This window comes from Lutra lutra, chromosome 7 (genome assembly GCF_902655055.1).
Source record: "Lutra lutra chromosome 7, mLutLut1.2, whole genome shotgun sequence".
Taxonomy (NCBI): domain Eukaryota; kingdom Metazoa; phylum Chordata; class Mammalia; order Carnivora; family Mustelidae; genus Lutra; species Lutra lutra.
In genome coordinates, this window is record NC_062284.1 from 107306824 (window position 1) to 107324383 (window position 17560).

The 17560-nt window shown below is 35.3% G+C and overlaps 1 protein-coding gene and 1 long non-coding RNA gene across 2 annotated transcripts in view; one reads left to right on the forward strand and one right to left on the reverse strand.

Annotated features, from left to right (window-relative positions):
- The window catches only part of LRRC9 (leucine rich repeat containing 9), a 120859-nt gene extending 119619 nt beyond the window's left edge, over positions 1 to 1240 (forward strand). The window contains exon 33 of the mRNA XM_047735634.1: positions 293 to 1240. Within this exon, the coding sequence (XP_047591590.1) occupies positions 293 to 332 (40 nt within the window). The 3' untranslated portion in view covers positions 333 to 1240. The remainder of the gene's footprint in view (positions 1 to 292) is intronic.
- Positions 1 to 17560, reverse strand: part of LOC125103791 (uncharacterized) — a 137771-nt gene that overhangs the window by 109113 nt on the left and 11098 nt on the right. The window contains exon 2 of the long non-coding RNA XR_007128498.1: positions 15042 to 15128. This is a non-coding gene — a long non-coding RNA (uncharacterized LOC125103791). The remainder of the gene's footprint in view (positions 1 to 15041; positions 15129 to 17560) is intronic.

Sequence of the window (17560 nt, forward strand, 5' to 3'; positions counted from 1 at the left end):
CCACCTAGATTTCCAGTTCCTACCTGTCTCCTAGCTTCTTTGTAGCCAAGCTCCAATTCATCTCTTAATGACCTCAGCAGCACATCTAGTGTAGACCTGAAGACTTCCCTGCTAAGTCCTCAGGATAACCTGGTTTTTAGATGTCCAAGAATAGCGTCATTCTCTATTGTACTGTCTTTTTGAAATTGAATACATATAAAATACAGAAATTATTTACTGCAGAATTACCTTAAATTAGCATTAAGAAAATAAGTCATAATTATTTGACTCATAAATATTTTATTTCTGACAGAATACCAGGCAGCCACTTTCCCAGATCAAATCGAATGTAACTGCCTAGAGAAATGAATATACACACCAAGAAACCTATTTCTGTTTAGCAGTTGTACAAAAACTAGCAGGCAGTGTCAGTGAAAAAAATATCTAAGACAATCATGTTACTTATTTTACTGAAGCACTTCAGTTCCATATGAAGATAATCTCTATCACCCTGGTTGAATTTTATTTAATATCACCTCTCTTAAACTTTCATTATGGTTATCTTACTTAATTCATTTGAATTTCTGTATTAGAAAAATCATGAACCATTATATCATATAATTTGAAAAGGCAGAAGTGACATAAAACAAAGTCCAGAGAATCAAATATTTAGTCCTGGTATTGGAAGCATTTAGTTACAAAATCTAATTAATGGCCCGTCATGTGAAGACACTAAGAAAAGGTAATTCTAGTAAATAAGCATATCTTATTTGTTGAATATTTACTTATTTGGAGTTACCTAAAACTAAAGCATGCATTTCTTATCAAACACAACTATTACTAAAGCAAGTTGACCTTTGTTCATTGAACTATAAATTACTTTTTTAGGACTATTATTGGGCTAAAACCGGATCTGCCCTATTGTTTAGCGATGCAAATTATGGGCATCAGCAGTACTTCCTAAAGGTGACTGTCAGTGCAACCAGGCATTCATGCTCTAAGAGTAAAAAAGCACTATTTCAAATATAAAATGTGTTAACTGTACCCATATTAATATAATTTTACAAACAATTTTAAGCTAAAAAGAACACATGTTCAAATTGAGTGGACACGTGTAAATTTGAAACCCTTAATTATATTTCACTGGAATAATTTTTCTAAAATATTATGCTGTATAGTCCTAGGACAGATCACAAATAAATCAAACATGGTTTTGAATTTCATTGTTTTACTAAATACAGTGCTTTAAATTAATGAATAACTTGCCAACCATATTTTAATATAAGTGGGCTCTGATTCATGAGCCCATTTTCCAAGTATTGGTTCAACACTGCATGTAGTTTTCATACTATTTTAGATGTTCCTTATATGAAAATAAAGTTTTACTAAAATATTTGTATTTTATAATCTATCTGGAAATAGGCTTAAAGGTATTTTGGAAACTAATTCCACTGTGCATGCAACAACTTGTATCTTTTCTTCTTTAAATGCCATATGCTTGTGATGTAATCATGTAATATTTAAAATTTCAAACCTAATACAGATTGATTTTATACTTCTTAATGTGTGGTTTTTAAACAACTATTACCCTTAGGTGAAAATAAGATCCTTTGTTTAAAAAAACAACTATGCAGTTCTTAAGATGTCCAGAAGATGTCTTTGTTGCCCTTTAGTTTTGATAACTGCTTTCCTCACAGTGCCCTGATGAGTGTCTGTTCTTCTCTATTAGTAACTTGGTATCATCGACTTTTTTTCTTAGATGATTTTGTGTAAATTAAACACTGAATATCTGTTGCTTTTGTAATGACAGTTGTCTTTTAAAATAATAAACTGGATAGGAAAAATAAGTATAATTGGCTTTCACTAGAGAAAAGGAATTTTCACGAATTAGAAAAGTATAAAGCAGGAAAAACATTAAGTCACTATTCAGCATCCACAACATTCAGCATATTTTCTTGCAGCCCTTTTTCCCATGTATTTGTTATATATTTGAGATTTATCATTTGATTCTTATGTACTACGTATTGTTAAATTCTGAGATATCTTACTATTTATATATATATGTATATATACATATATATAAAGATTTTATTTATTTATTTGACAGACAGAGATCACAAGTAGGCAGAGAGGCAGGCAGAGAGAGAGGGGGAAACAGGCTCCCTGCTGAGCAGAGAGCCCGATGTGGGGCTCGATCCCAGGACCCTGGGATCATGATCTGAGCCAAAGACAGAGGCTTTAACCCACTGAGCCACCCAGGCACCCCTCTATTATATATTCTTAATTACATCTGAATTTCTTGTTAAAAGTAAATTTATAATACATATATATTTTTAAAAATTTTTTTTTAAGATTTTATTTATTTATTTGACAGACAGAAATCACAAGTAGGCGGAGAGGCAGGCAGAGAGAGAGAGGAGGAAGCAGGCTCCCCGCTGAGCAGAGAGCCCGATGCGGGGCTCGATGCGGGGCTCGATCCCAGGACCCTGGGATCATGACCTGAGCCGAAGGCAGAGGCTTTAACCACTGAGCCACCCAGGCGCCCCTATTTTTTTAATTTTTAAAGAGGGGAAAGGAGAGGAGGGGCAAAGAGAGAATCTTAAGCAGGCTTCATGCTTAGCTTGGAACCCCATGTGGGGACTCAATCTCACAGTCCTGAGATCATAACCTGAACCAAAATCAAGGGTCGGATGCTTAACTGACTGAGCCACCCAGGTGCCCCAGGAATACATAATTTGATAGTAACACTAAAAATAATACAAATTTGTACCTAGACATTGCTAAGTACTATACAGAAAATAGACATAGATCCAATCTTTAGAACATTTTAATATAAATACATGATAAATAATTTCATATAAAGCAATGAGGGGGATGATTACTAACATAATTTACACAGTTCTCAATTTTTTTCTGCCATGAGAGCAAATGTCAATGACATGATAAACAACACACGCCATTCCCCTAAGAATGCCTAGAAGGGTTAAGCCATTGGTTATGTGCAGTTCATAAAGCAATAGCTATAACTTCATTTCTTTCCTGTTCAACAAAACAACTATGACTCTTAGGTGAAAATGAGATCCTTTGTTTAAAAGGATTGAATTGAACATGTAATTGGACATGAGGGATGTTTTTATAGGAGTGACTTTAGATCTGCCCTAAATTATTCAATTAAATGATTCACAAACAGAGGAATTTCATAGTTACAAATTATTTGTAACATACTTCACAACAGATTATGACAAAACAGGAAGTAGTACTTTAAATTTACAAACCACTAGCCCATATTTTACATGGTTTATCTTAATAACCCACTCTATGAAGTAGATATGACATATACTGTCTCCATTTATAGATAAAGAAACTTGCTTAAGGAAAAGATATACCAAATCCTGGGTTTTTTCCAACTCCGAATTCATTGCTTTTTCAATTTCTACAAGTGAATTGACATTTGACTATTACTAATGTGCTGTGTGATCAGCTCTTGTAGAGCCCTAATGTATGTAAAAACTGTAAACTATTTATTCATTCTCTTCCAATGTATTTAGCTTAGGGAAAATGCATAATTTCTACAGTAAAATTAGTTCTTTGCTCCTAGCAAATGTCTTGATAGATTTATTTTATATGCAGTCATATGCATGAATATATGACTTGTTTTAAATTAAAAACAATTGCACAAACAACCTGGAAAGCTAAAAATTAGAACACTTTATAGATTAGGAGCCTAGAATGCTGAACTGAATATAGATGATATCAAAGTGATCTTCCGATATCTATATATGAATGATTATAATAATTATTCAATAATAATTTCATTATTTACTTCTATTTTTATAGTTCTACACTTCTCTGATTAATGGCACAAAATTAACTATGGTTGTGAACATATTTTTGCCTAGAATAATTAATGTGTACCTTGTGTATATGTTTGTAGGCACCCATGGCCAGTTTTTAAATAATCCTTATATTTAAGTAAAATGCCATTTCACTATTTATTCATATCTTTCATACATTATGAGAAGTGTTTGTTTTAAAACATTAGATCTTGGGGCGCCTGGGTGGCTCGGTGGGTTAAAGCCTCTGCCTTCGGCTCAGGTCATGATCCCAGGGTCCTGGGATCGAGCCCCACATCGGGCTCTCTGCTCAGCAGGGAGCCTGCTTCCCCCTCTCTCTCTGACTGCCTCTCTGCCTACTTGTGATCTCTGTCTGTCAAATAAATAAATAAAATCCTTAAAAAAAATTAGATCTTATTGTTAGACATGCTTTAGACTCTTAGCTTCGATTAAATGTTACTTACATAAAAAGAAATAAATTATTTATAGTTCTGTAAGAGTAGAAATAAGCACTTATGGCCAAGTTCTGTTGGTTGTTCAATGAATCTGATCAAATCAATCCTTTTTATGAGATAGAAACTGGCTGGTTTTTTAGATTCCCCTGCTCTAATATGATTTTCTGGGTGAGCTCCAAGTACCTGCCTGCTTTTTTTATTCATCTCTCTGCACTTGCCTTCATTATTGAAATATTTTTAAGATTTTTATTATTTTTTTAACTAATCTCTACACCCAATGTGGGGCTCGAACTTACAACCCCAGGATCAAGAATCGCATGCTCTACCAACTAAGCCTACTAGGTGCCCGTATTGAATTTTTTTTTTTTTTAAGAAAAGGAAGGGAAGGGAAGGGAAGGGAAGCAGGCTCCCTGCTGAACGGAGAGCCCGATGCGGGGCTCGATCCCAGGACCCTGAGATCATGACCTGAGCCGAAGGCAGCGGCTTAACCCACTGAGCCACCCAGGCGCCCCCCTGTATTGAATTATTTTTAAAGAAAAACTCATACAAATTACAATTTTAGTTCACAGTTGCCTTTAAGAACTAATAATTTAGCAGGAACACCATTAATTTTTTAGTAATATTTTACTTCTAGAAGTTTTTATTTTTATATCCATTTGTTTTTATATTCATAAAAATATGAATTATCATATTTTTTATGACTCTTTTTCTTTAATTGATAAATAAAAATGTTTTATAAGCTGGGTGCTTGGGTGGCTCAGTTGGTTGAGCATCTGACTCTTGGTTTTGGCTCAGGTCATGATCTCAGGGTTGTGAGATCAAGCCTGCGTCAGCCTCTGTGCTCCGTGTGGAGCCTGCTTAACATTCTCCCTCTTCTCCCTCTGGCCCCCATTCTCCCTCCCTCTTTTAAGAAAAAGTTTTGCAAACTCCTGAAAAGACATTTCTCAAACCAAATTTGTTCATTTTTTTTAATCTTAAAATTTTGTTTTGGTGAGGATTTTTTCCTTACAACTAAGATAAAATTAATGATTTTATAGTCAAAACACGAAATGCTGTAACCTGAAAATATAATATTCAAAGGAACTCAGAAGTGAAGTAGCTGTGGAAGTGGTAATTATCTGAAATCAAATTATTGATCATTTATGTTTTATTTATTAGGCCTTTTCTTAACTGTATGGCCTCTTAAGGATATCAAAAGCCAATTCATCAACATCATCATTTTCCATATAAAACACATGTGATTCTGAAATGCTAAGTTTAAATTTTAAATTAGAATAGATTTCTTATATTGTATCATTAAAAATAAAAGTATTTCCATAGGCTCTGAATAAAATTCGAATTAACTTACAAATGTTTAAATATATTTCACACCAGAAGAGTTACATTAGTTAAACATTACAAAGAGGGGAAAAAGGGTTACTTACTATTTTTCTAAACTCTTTTTGGTTACATTTATTTTTAAATAAAAATATCTGTATTTTAAATAGAAAAAAATAAGATCAAGTGGTTTTAAAGCTGTAGATTTTATCATGGACCTGCATGTTTTACATCTTGCTTATTACTGTAAAACATTTTTTTTCTAGAAAATGTTTTAGATAATTTAGCCGTTTGGCTTTACTATTTGTTTCATCTTTACTTATAACATAATGCCTCCCCTCCCACCTCTCTCCTCCCCAAAATGTTTTGCAAGTATGTTTCTCAAAGAACAACCAAAAGAGGCTAATCTGTAAAAAATATCAATAACATTTTTAAGTTTCCAATTATTTCTTATTTCTTCCCATCAGTTTGGCTGAGAACGGGTATTTACAAACATTGGTAGCCTACTTTCTTATGTTCTTTCACTTTTTTATGAAGTGCTTTAAAAGAGTTCAATCAACCTTAATGGTGCATTTTTAGTTAAGGAAATAGAATAGGGAGAAGTCAATTTGAGCTCCTAGATGAACAAGTGTCTTGAGAAAGAATAGGCATAAATGGGTTTAGAAAGCAGAGAGAGTAGGAAGTAAAATGCAGTGAGCAGAGCACTCAGAGAAGCCAGATACAATGGAAAGAGTAAAATACTGCAGAGCTTTTTAAGCTACATACAATTGGAACAATGGACTTGATCCAGCCATCTATGTTAAACTGTTAAAAGGTGAAAAGGAAGCTGGAATTCTATAAAGAGTGTTGAGGAACAGTAGAATGAAGAGCTTTCAATCTAAAGAGAATGAATGCAATCATTCAATAAAATGGAAGTGGAGTCAAAATTGGCATATTTCCCTGGTTAATTGACCTTGTGAAGGACTCTGTTCAGTTGTAGGTATGAAGCCATTATTAGCAACAAAATAGTCTTTAAATTGCCACCTTTGGAGTTTTTAAGCAATAATACAGTGTACATCTATGAATTTCATACATACACACCATATACACATAAATATGCAAGTAAAAATACAACACATAGGTTTCATATAATTGTAAGAATTTACTGTTATAGTCTACAGAAATCAGTACACTATATATGTCAAACTTCCCATTCTTCAAGAACAAAAAAGGTTAATTTAGAGTCAGTGGCAAAGATGTAAGTGTACAATTATAAAACCTTAAAAAAGAAAATTAATCTAAAATAACACATATAACTCATAGAATAGAATACTGTGGCATGACTGAATGGTTTAAATTTTTTTAATTAGCTGGCAGTCAATCAGAAGAGATTTTTTTCACATTTTGAGAAAACTTTTATTGAATGCAATGATACACTTCCCTGGTGGGGGAAAATGATACACTTCCCTGCTTTAGTAACTAGAATAAATAAAATTTTATTTTCCATGATTTATAGTGCCTCAGGGTTATAGTTGTGCATGATTTACAATTTTATAGAAATATACCTGAAGAAAGTATATAGAATGTGTCCTGTAATATTTTGAATGAAGGTATATCTAGGGAAACACATCTAAAACGTTTATAAATAGAAGCTGAGTAAGACTAAAGTCCAAACATTTACTAATGTTAACAGGCTGGGCTATTAACTTTCAAAAAGAATGAGAATGTTAGCCATTTAATCATCATCCTTTTTTCTGTTATTAAATGCTTTAAATATTTATTATCTTTAGACTTAGTATTAACTTACAAATATTGACATTATCAAGGATTTAAACAAGAGCTACAACAGACTTCAGCAACAGTGAAGATTTTCTAGTATCACAGAACTGTTTCAATATAATGCTAATTCCAGAGTTTGTTCTTTTTTTCAGTGCATGCTAAGAAAATAAGAGGAGAAATATGTACTTACAACATGAATATTTCAGTTAACTTCAACATTTAGAAAAGAAATAATCAAAAACAGTTATTAAGGATAATAAAAGCCAAACTTAATTTTTAAAGAGCCTTATTCTCATGGGAGAAACAAAAAATGAAAAAAATTCGTTTTTGCGGGAAAACACTTTTCTAACTCAAAAAGTAGTTGTTTCTAATATTAGACCCTGCATACTTTTTGATTACTTTCAATTATATTCAAGAGATCAAAAAAGAATACTATTATGAGCCTAGATGAGGAAAATCAAGTGAAAACAAAGCAGAATATTGGTATCTAAAGTAATTTTATTCATATTTGGTTATAAATAAGTTTACCTCCCTTACTGGATCTTAAACATTTAAGTTATTTTACATTGAGATCAATTATTAATATATATATTGTTTTGTTTCCCACTGAATTTTATAATTTTATTTATTATATTTATCGTGAGTCTTTCCATGATATTTGGTGGGAAAAGAACAAAAATGATTAGCTGATGGTATAAGATTTTAAAAATATATTAAAAATTTATGGACTTAAAAGTTTTTTAAAAATTGATACTATTCCTTTGATATATATCACTTTTTTGTCTGTATGTGTGATCAAGCTTACCAGAGCTAACTGGCCTATATATTATTATTTTTTAAAGATTTTAATTTATTTATCTGAAAAAGGGAGAGAGAGCATGTGCACACAAGTAGGGGGGTGGGTAGAGGCAGAGGGAGAAGGAGAAGCAGACTCTCCACTGAGCAGGAAGCTCGATATGGGACATAATCCCTGGACCCCAAGATCATGACTAGTGCCAAAGGCAGATGCTTAACCAACTGAGCCTCCCAGGCACCCCTAAATGGTATATATATTAAAGAGGTAAGCACATGAATAATGTTTTGGTAGAAAATAGAGGATACACAAGTAACAAAAAGAATGACATAAATCAAAGAGCTTACCTCCCACATAGAAAATTGCTTCTAGGGGCACCTGGGTGGCTCAGTGGGTTAAAGCCTCTGCCTTCGGCTCAGGTCATGATCTCAGGGTCCTGGGATCGAGCCCCGCATCGGGCTCTCTGCTCAGCGGGAAGCCTGCTTCCTCCTCTCTCTCTCTCTGCCTGCCTCTCTGCCTACTTGTGATCTCTCTCTCTGTCAAATAAATAAATAAAATCTTTAAAAAAAAAAAAAGAAAGAAAGAAAATTGCTTCTATTTCATGACATTACACCCTTAATGTTCTTTTACTCTTATAAAAGAAGTATACCTCACCATCTGGGAGACCAAAAACTCAATTATATACCATTATCAAATCTTTAATATCAAATATATTTATATATATTTATATATATATATTTAAAACAAAGAAAGCAGTATCAGAGCTGATAATATACCATATAATATACCATTATCAAATCTTCAATATCATATATATATATGTATATATATACATATATATATATATAACAAAGAAAGCAGTATCAGAGCCAACGCCACAAGCTATGAAATTATTTCCCCTAGGAATCATAAATGTAGAAGACTTCAGGGACCTGCCACATAACCTAAATGAAAGAGACCAGATAAAAGAAAAATGAACAGCCAGAAATATAATCAATTGCATTTTTAATGAAATAAAATGTGTTAGTTTCCATTTGCCCTTCCAGATCTACTCTACATCTTTTTCCTCCTTTATGACTCTAGAGAATGACTCGTGGACAACGTCAACCAGGGTTCTTTGTCAATCTGGCAGTTGGGTTTAGCCAATGGAAGACACTGGCACAGTCTATCAAAGAGAGGGAGAAGAATAAAATTTAGGCTTTAGTAGTAACTGTATTCCTTTACAAGGGCCCCAGCTCCTCTTAGGCTCTCCTAAAACTCTCTGAATTCTAGCAAACTCCCTCCTTTTACACTTCAGGCCTAAGATTGTTGCAAATTTGTAATGCATCACCAATGCCGATCTTCTATAATTCGTTACTCATCTGGTTTGGAACTGACACCCGACACCTTTTTTTTCTACAGCAAAATGTTAATGTGAGGTTGGAGCTGTGATTGCAGCATGAAATACAGACTTCAATTCTGGGAGTCATATTTTAAAATTAGTCTCATGGCCAGAAAAAAATGTTCACAAATACAAGAACTTTAATTATGGATAAAATCCTTCACAGTAGTTTTTACATATTAGTCTTTCAATGTCTATAGAATTCTGGTATTCCAGTGTCACTTTATTTAATTTTCAATTCATTAATTCCACTTACAACTATTCATTCTCTTGATGGACATCTGGGTTCTTTCCATAGTTTGGCTATTGTGGACAGCTGAATGGATAAAGAAGATGTGATATATATATATGATATCATATATATATATGATATATATATATGATATATATATCCAATGGAATATTACTTAGCCATCAAAAAATGATGTCTTGCCATTTGCAACAATGTGGATGGAACTAGAGGGTATTACGCTAGGTGAAATAAGTCAATCAGAGAGAGACAATTATCATATGATCTTACTCATATGTGGAATTTAAGAAACATAACAGGATCATAGGGGAAGAGATGAAAAAATAAAACAAGACAAAATCAGAGAGGGAGACAAACCATAAGAGACTCTTTTTTTTTTTAAAGATTTTATTTATTTATTTGACAGACAGAGATCACAAGTAGGCAGAGAGGCAGGCAGAGAGAGGGGAGGGGAGAAGCAGGCTCCCCGCTAAGCAGAGAGCCCAATGTGGGGCTCGATCCCAGGACCCTGAGATCATGACCTGAGCCAAAGGCAGAAGCTTTAACCCACTGAGCCACCCAGGTGCCGCAAGAGACTTTTAATCATAGGAAACAAACTGAGGGTTGCTAGAGGGATGGCAGGTGGGGTAAGGGGTAATTAGGTGATGGACATTAAGGAGTGCACAAGATATAATGAGCACAGGGTGTTATATAAGACTGAAGAATCACTGAACGCTACCTCTGAAACTAATATATTATGCATTCATTGAATTTAAATAAAAAATTAATTAAAAAATAACTACTCATTCTTATTATAGTATTAAAAAAACTAACTGCACAATTAGTTCATAAAGTGGGAAATCATGTTAACATTGAAATCAAGTTTTAACTCCATATATTTATAAGCGTCATACAGGCGATCACTTGCTTTTCTGGAAATTAACTTCAGCTTAGGTAAGGGGGCCAGACTACTCCTTGTCAAACTTGCAAAGATAAAATTTCTCTAGGATTGAGTAAAGTAAACCATATGTCTGGTAACTACTAGTGAATGTCTTTCCAGAGGAATTTTCAGAGCATTTAGATGTAATACCAGCCCAGAAGGTTGTCCTTAAACCAATCTTCATTTGTGATCTGAGCCAAGAATTTTGTGGATGATTTGGACAAATCAGTTTTCCTGGTTGAAAAAACTCTTCAAATCCATGCTTGACTAAGCACCAAACCTAGTGTACAGCCCAGCAATCTACAGTATCATGCATATAGTTCACTAAGCTCCCAGCATGACTCCACCTCCAACTCTACTGTGGATTTTTTGCCCCTTGATTATAGGTAATTTACTATTTTGGACTGAAACCCTAAAGAATTATTTCTTTCATTATTAAATCTTATTAACTATAGCCCAACTCCATGCTTCAGAATTTTTCCGTTTCCTTTATTGTCAGCTAGTATTTAAAGTTTATGGTTAGGTCCTTCTCTGTGGTTGTTGATGGAGATTTTTTAATTGTTTCTGTCGTTGTAGTTGTTATTTTGTTAGAAATTGGGGACAGTGATTCATTCACCTATTTTAATCTAGAAGTTCTTACATGAAGATTTTCATGTTTTTCCTAAACACTCAAAAGTAATTCATGTATGAGTTTAGTGTCTAAAATGCTGAGTAAAGCTACATTAATCTAAAGAGAACCTAGTGTATTAAAGATTGGTTTTTATCAATGTTGGTAGAAATAAAATGAGTTTGATTAATAAATTCAAGAAGTGTATACATAGAAACTTTGAGAAAAGTTAGATAAAATGGGAAACACCCAACAGAAGCAAAGAATGTTTTGCATTTTTTCAACCCAAGGAGTCAGAAAGCTGATACCACCTACTATGGATTAAGGTTTCGTAAAGCCTCATGACTACTTTTGGTTGTCCTGGCAATGGGAGCTCTACCATATGAAAGTGATATTATAATGAAAACAAAATCAACCAAACTCATGCACATGAATACATGAGAATTATAGGCAAAATAACTTATGGTCTGGCTAGCTCTATCTTGGGAAAATGTCTGGGGATGTTAAGTTTGAGAGCGTCTGTGCTCTATATAATCAGATAATGTAATCAAGTGTGATGTATCCATAGTGACTTATCCTTTGTACTTACGGCAGTCACAACCTGGAAGGTTTTTGCATTGAGAAAATGAAGGAGCTTATTATCTTCCTGTCAAGTATGAGATGGCTGGGGATTTAGGGAGTTCTAGCTCTTTGTTGTTTACATAGCTTTCCCCATCCTTTGCTGTGGACACAGGTTTATTCTGCACAAAGAGAAAAGTGGGATTAAAACTAAGAGTCGGGGCGCCTGGGTGGCTCAGTGGGTTGAGCCTCTGCCTTTGGCTCGGGTCATGATCTCAGGGTCCTGGGATCGAACCCTGCATGGGGCTCTCTGCTCCACGGGGAGCCTGCTCCCTGCCCCTGCCCCTGCCCCACCCTCTGCCTGCCTCTCTGCCTACTTGTGATCTCTCTGTCTCTCTCTTTCTCTCTCTGTCAAATAAATAAATAAATCTTAAAAAAAAAAAACCAACAAAACAAAACTAAGAGTCAACACAGAAGTTCCTTACTCCCATCAAGAATCATACTGACCCCACAAATAAATAGAGATAACTGGATTGTACACCTGTGCTCTTCTCTGCAGAAGTAAATAATTTAACATTTATACACAGTTTTTCCTGTAACTTTCAAAAACATCTCTGCCATTTCTTTAACTTACTGATGAAAAGAATTTCTAATCAGGTTCACATTTACAAATCTTTGTTACTAATCAGGGTACAGAATTTTCTCCTGCACTCAATAGACTGTGTAGCAAAAGAAGAAATCTATTCAGTCTTTATCCCTGGTTTCTGACACAAAGCTCCTAAAACCCTTGGAATTTTCCGAGTGATGAGTATCTTTTGTCATTCATAAGGAAACCTCTAAAGAACACCTGAGTTTATGCTAATGAGGTGACAAAGGGTGGTGCTGTAGATAGCATCAGTATGGATCTGGTCACCAGAAAGACCCACTAATTAAAGGGTTAGAACTTTCAGCCCCACTCATGACCTCTGGGAAGGGAAAGTGGGGTAGAAGCTAGAGATTAAAGATTTGTAACAACTCTTCATAATGAGCTTCCAGGTTGTTACACAGTCCACATGGCAGGGTGGTTGGCACACCCCAGGTTCATAGGGACAGAAGCTCCAGCACTAGGGACCTTGTGCTGGACCCTGCTCTATGTACCTCTTCTTCGTCTCTATCCTTTATATTTTTATAATAAACTGATAAACATAAGTAAATGTTTCTCTGAGTTCTGTGAGTGACCCTAGCAAAGTAATCTAATCTGAGGAGATGGTTATGGGAACCTCCAATTTATAGCCAATCAGAGGCACAGGTAACAACCTGAACTTGAGGCTGGTGTCTGAAATAGGGCCAGTCTTATAAGACGGAACTCTCAACATATGAGATCTGATGTATCTCCAGATAGATAATGTTAGAATTAAGTTAAATTTGTACACACTCAGTCAAATTTACTAAGAACTGGAGAATTGCTTGGGGGTGTGGGGGAAAAACACACTGGACCATGTAAAGAGTACTGATGATTGTGGGAAAATACCACAGGTAATCATCTATGAATACTAAAGTTAATAGATAGCAGTATAGGGTGCCTGGGTGGCTCAGTGGGTTAAGCCACTGCCTTCGGCTCAGGTCATGATCTCAGGGTCCTGGGATAGAGTCCCGCATCGGGCTCTTTGCTCAGCAGGGAGCCTGCTTCCCTCTCCCTCTCTGCCTGCCTCTTTGTCTACTTGTGATCTCTCTCTGTCAAATAAATAAATAAAATCTTTAAAAAAAAAATAGATAGCAGTATAACCACGATATTAGAACAGCTTCTAAGAACTTTCCCACTATATATATATATTTTTTTTAAGATTTTATTTATTTGACAGACAAGATTATAAATAAATAAGATTTATTTATTTGACAGACAGAGATCACAAGTAGGCAGAGAAGCAGGCAGAAAGAGAGGAAGGGAAGCAGGCTCTCTGCCGAGCAGAGAGCCCGATGCAGAGCTCTATCCCAGGACCCTGAGATCATGACCTGAGCCAAAGGCAGAGGCTTTAACCCACTGAGCCACCCAGGCGCCCCCTCCCACAATATATTTTAACTGCAAATAGAAAAATAGTAACTTGACAAGGGAAAAACCTGGTAAACACACTTTAAGTGATCAAAGTTAACATTACCAACAATAAGATATAGTAATACCCTGATATGATGTACTGATAGTTCTGTGGTATTCTTGCCAAAAATACATAAAGAGATCATGAGAAAATATCAGAAAGACCCAAACTGAGGGGCATTCTACATGTAATTGGCCAATAACTCATCAAAAGGGTCAAGGGCATTAAAAAACTGAGGAACTGAGGCGCCTGGGTGGCTCAGTGGGTTGAGCCTCTGCCTTTAGTCATGATCTTGGGGTCCTGGGATCGAGCCCTGCATTGGACTCTCTGCACAGCAGGGAGCCTGCTTCCTCCTCTCTCTCTGCCTGCCTCTCTTCCTACTTGTGATCTCTATCTGTCAAATAAATACATAAAATCTTAAAAAAAAACTGAGGAACTATAATAGATTGGAGAAAACTAAGGAGAAATAACAACTAGTGTAATATATGGGACACTGGATTGGATCTTGGACCAGGAAAAGGACATGAATGGGAAAACTGGTGAAAACTGCTGAAATCTGTTAAATTCTGTAGATTAGTCAACAGTATTTATCAATGTGAATAGCTCACAAAATAAGAAGGCTGGAAAACCAGGCTCTTAGAATGAGCTCCATGGAAAGCTGAGTGGTCACAATCATAGGCAATGTCATGACACAGGAATAATTTAATTAGGGCACTGCTGCCTTGTTGCTGCATGGGTGCTACTGGACACTATTCTAACTATTCCTGCTTCTTTGCTTTCCATGATTACATTAAAAGCCCCTGGAACATGGCCAAACTTACACTGCCTGCCAAAACCTGAGTTTTAAGAGTTTAAAACAAGCATCAGTATTTTTCAGCTTTCCAGGTGGGATCCTGGTTTCCCACTAAGGCTGCCACAAAAGCAAACAAAAGAAAAGGATTTAAATTTGGGGCAACCAAAAAGCAATAAATATGCAGTATGTGAAATGATTTAAACTATTTTAATGGAGTTGAACAGGAACACGGATATTTAGAATTTTTTGAAGTGGCTTCACTATAAAGTGGATATAGTAAACTATGGGAGCTGTTCTTTTTGTCTGCACAGACAGTTTTTTTTTACCTTGTTTCTTCATATGCCTTTAGGAAACTGCTCTTCAATTCTATGTTAGTGTTGAGGCTGCCACTGGTAGGGGTAGGCACCCAGGACCTGAAATTGAGATACGGACATTATGAGAGTGATTTATTTCTTCCACTGCAATTGCTCAACTGGTTAGGTCTTTTGGAAGTCTGAAGCATTTGTCTGCCACCAAGAGAGAATCTATTTGAAGAATAAATCAATACAAACTAAGAGTGGAGAAAGTCCTGACAGTGGTCTTTGAGGCCCTGGATGCAGTCTTAAAAGATCTGCCCTTGGACCTCCCAGTTACATAAGCTAATAAATCTTTCAGGGAATTCAATTGCTGCATTTGCAACTAAAAGTGTTCTGACATAGTGCAAGGCACAAGATGTAGAAGATAATATCCTTTCTGTTTTGAGTTCTACAATTAAAGAGTAACAAAGAAATACATTCCCCCACTTCCCACAGTAGGGGTAGGAAGGATATTTGGTCATCAATTCATAAAAAAGATAGTTTTAAAAGTAAAGAAAATGCAACTTAGGATCAAAGGAACTAGGGTCTAGGAAAAGAAAAGCTGTGAAGTTAATTGCTTGAGAAAGTCAAAAGCAGGAGTAAAAGATAGAGATTCAAGCTCTACCATAGGAAATTCATGTTTGATATAAGACTTTTCTTTTTTTTTTAAGATTTTTATTTATTTATTTGACAGAGAGAGATCACAGATCTCTGAGGCAGAGAGGCAGGCAGAGAGAGAGGAAAGGAAGCAGGTTCCCTGCTGAGCAGAGAGCCCAAGGCGGGGCTCCATCCCAGGACCCTGAGATCATGACCTGAGCCGAAGGCAGTGGCTTAACCCACTGAGCCACCCAGGCGCCCTGATATAAGACTTTTCTTAATAGGAAAGAAATAATTGAATATTTCATAAGGTTATTTTTTTAAAGATTATAATCTGGCTTGCCTGAGGTGGGATACAACTTAAATAATGTTATAATAAAAGTCAAAGGATCCACTACAATAAGATTTATCATTATCTATAAAATCCTAACTTCTCTGGACCTCTGGTTTCTCACCTCTAACACAAGCATCTCTTTTCATCTCTAAAATTGTGATTGAACATTAAAGTAGTCTGACAATTACTTTTTGTTACTACCAACATACATGAGCTTAGAAAAGCATGAAGAGCAAGTAGAACAAATTTCAAATCATAAATTTGAACATAATTCAATATAATTTGGTGATACTCAACTTAAAATTATTTTTCCAACTGGCACAGAAACACATAGCTCAATGGAACAGAACCCTCTTAAAATGTTGGTGGGAATGCAAGCTGGAGCAGTCACTCTGGAAGACAGTATGGAGGTTCCTCCAGAAGTTAAAAATAGTGCTACCCTATGACCCAGCAATTGCACCACTGGGTACTTACCTCAAAGATACAAACGTAGTGATCTGAAGGGGCACCTGCTCCCCGATGTTTATAGCACCAAATGTCCACAATAGCCAAACTGTGGAAAGAACCCAGATGTCTATCGACAAATGAATGGATAAAGAAAATGTCACACACACACACACACACACACACACACACACACTGGAATACTACTCTGCTATCAAAAACATGAAATCTTGCCATTTGCAACAATGTGGATGGAACTAGAGAGTATTATGTTAAGCAAAATAAGTCAATTAGAGAAAGAATTACCTCACTCATGTGTGGAATTTAAGTAACAAAACAGGATCACTGGGGAAGAGAGGGAAAAATAAGACAAAATCAGAGAGGGAGATAAATTGTAGGAGAGCCTGGTGATGGGTATTAAGGAGGGTACATATTGCATGGAGCACTGGTTGTTATACATAAACGATGAATCTTGGAACACTACATCAAAAACTAATGATGTACTGTATGGTGACATAATTTTTAAAAAATCATAGGAAACAAACAGGGTTGCTGGAGAGGAGAGGGTAGGGTGATGGGTAACTGGGTGATAGATATCAAGGAGGACATGTGATGTAATGAGCACTGGGTATTATATAAGACTGATGAATCACTGATTTCTACCTCTGAAACTAATAATATATTATATGTTAATTAATTGAATTTAAATAAAAGAATAAAATAAAATATTCTTTTCCTAACTGCTTTATATATTTCATTTTTTCATGGTACTGTATTTTTAAATCTATTGACTAGCCCTCTTTTCAACTTCTGATGCACATCTAGAAATTCATCCATAGCTTCAACCACTTAAAAAAAATTTTATTGTAGTAAAATATACAAAACATAAAATTTACCATTTTTACCTTTGTTTTTTCAAATGTGGTGGAACACACATAAAATTTACCATCTGAACCATTTTTAATTGTACAGATGAATGGCATTAGTTACATTCACAGTGTTGTGTTACCATCACCCCCACCTATCTCTAAATCTCTTTGCACCTTGCGAAACCGATACTCTGTACTCATTAAACAATAACTCCCTATTCCCCCTTCTCTAAGCCCCTCGCAACCACCATTTTATTTTCTGTCTC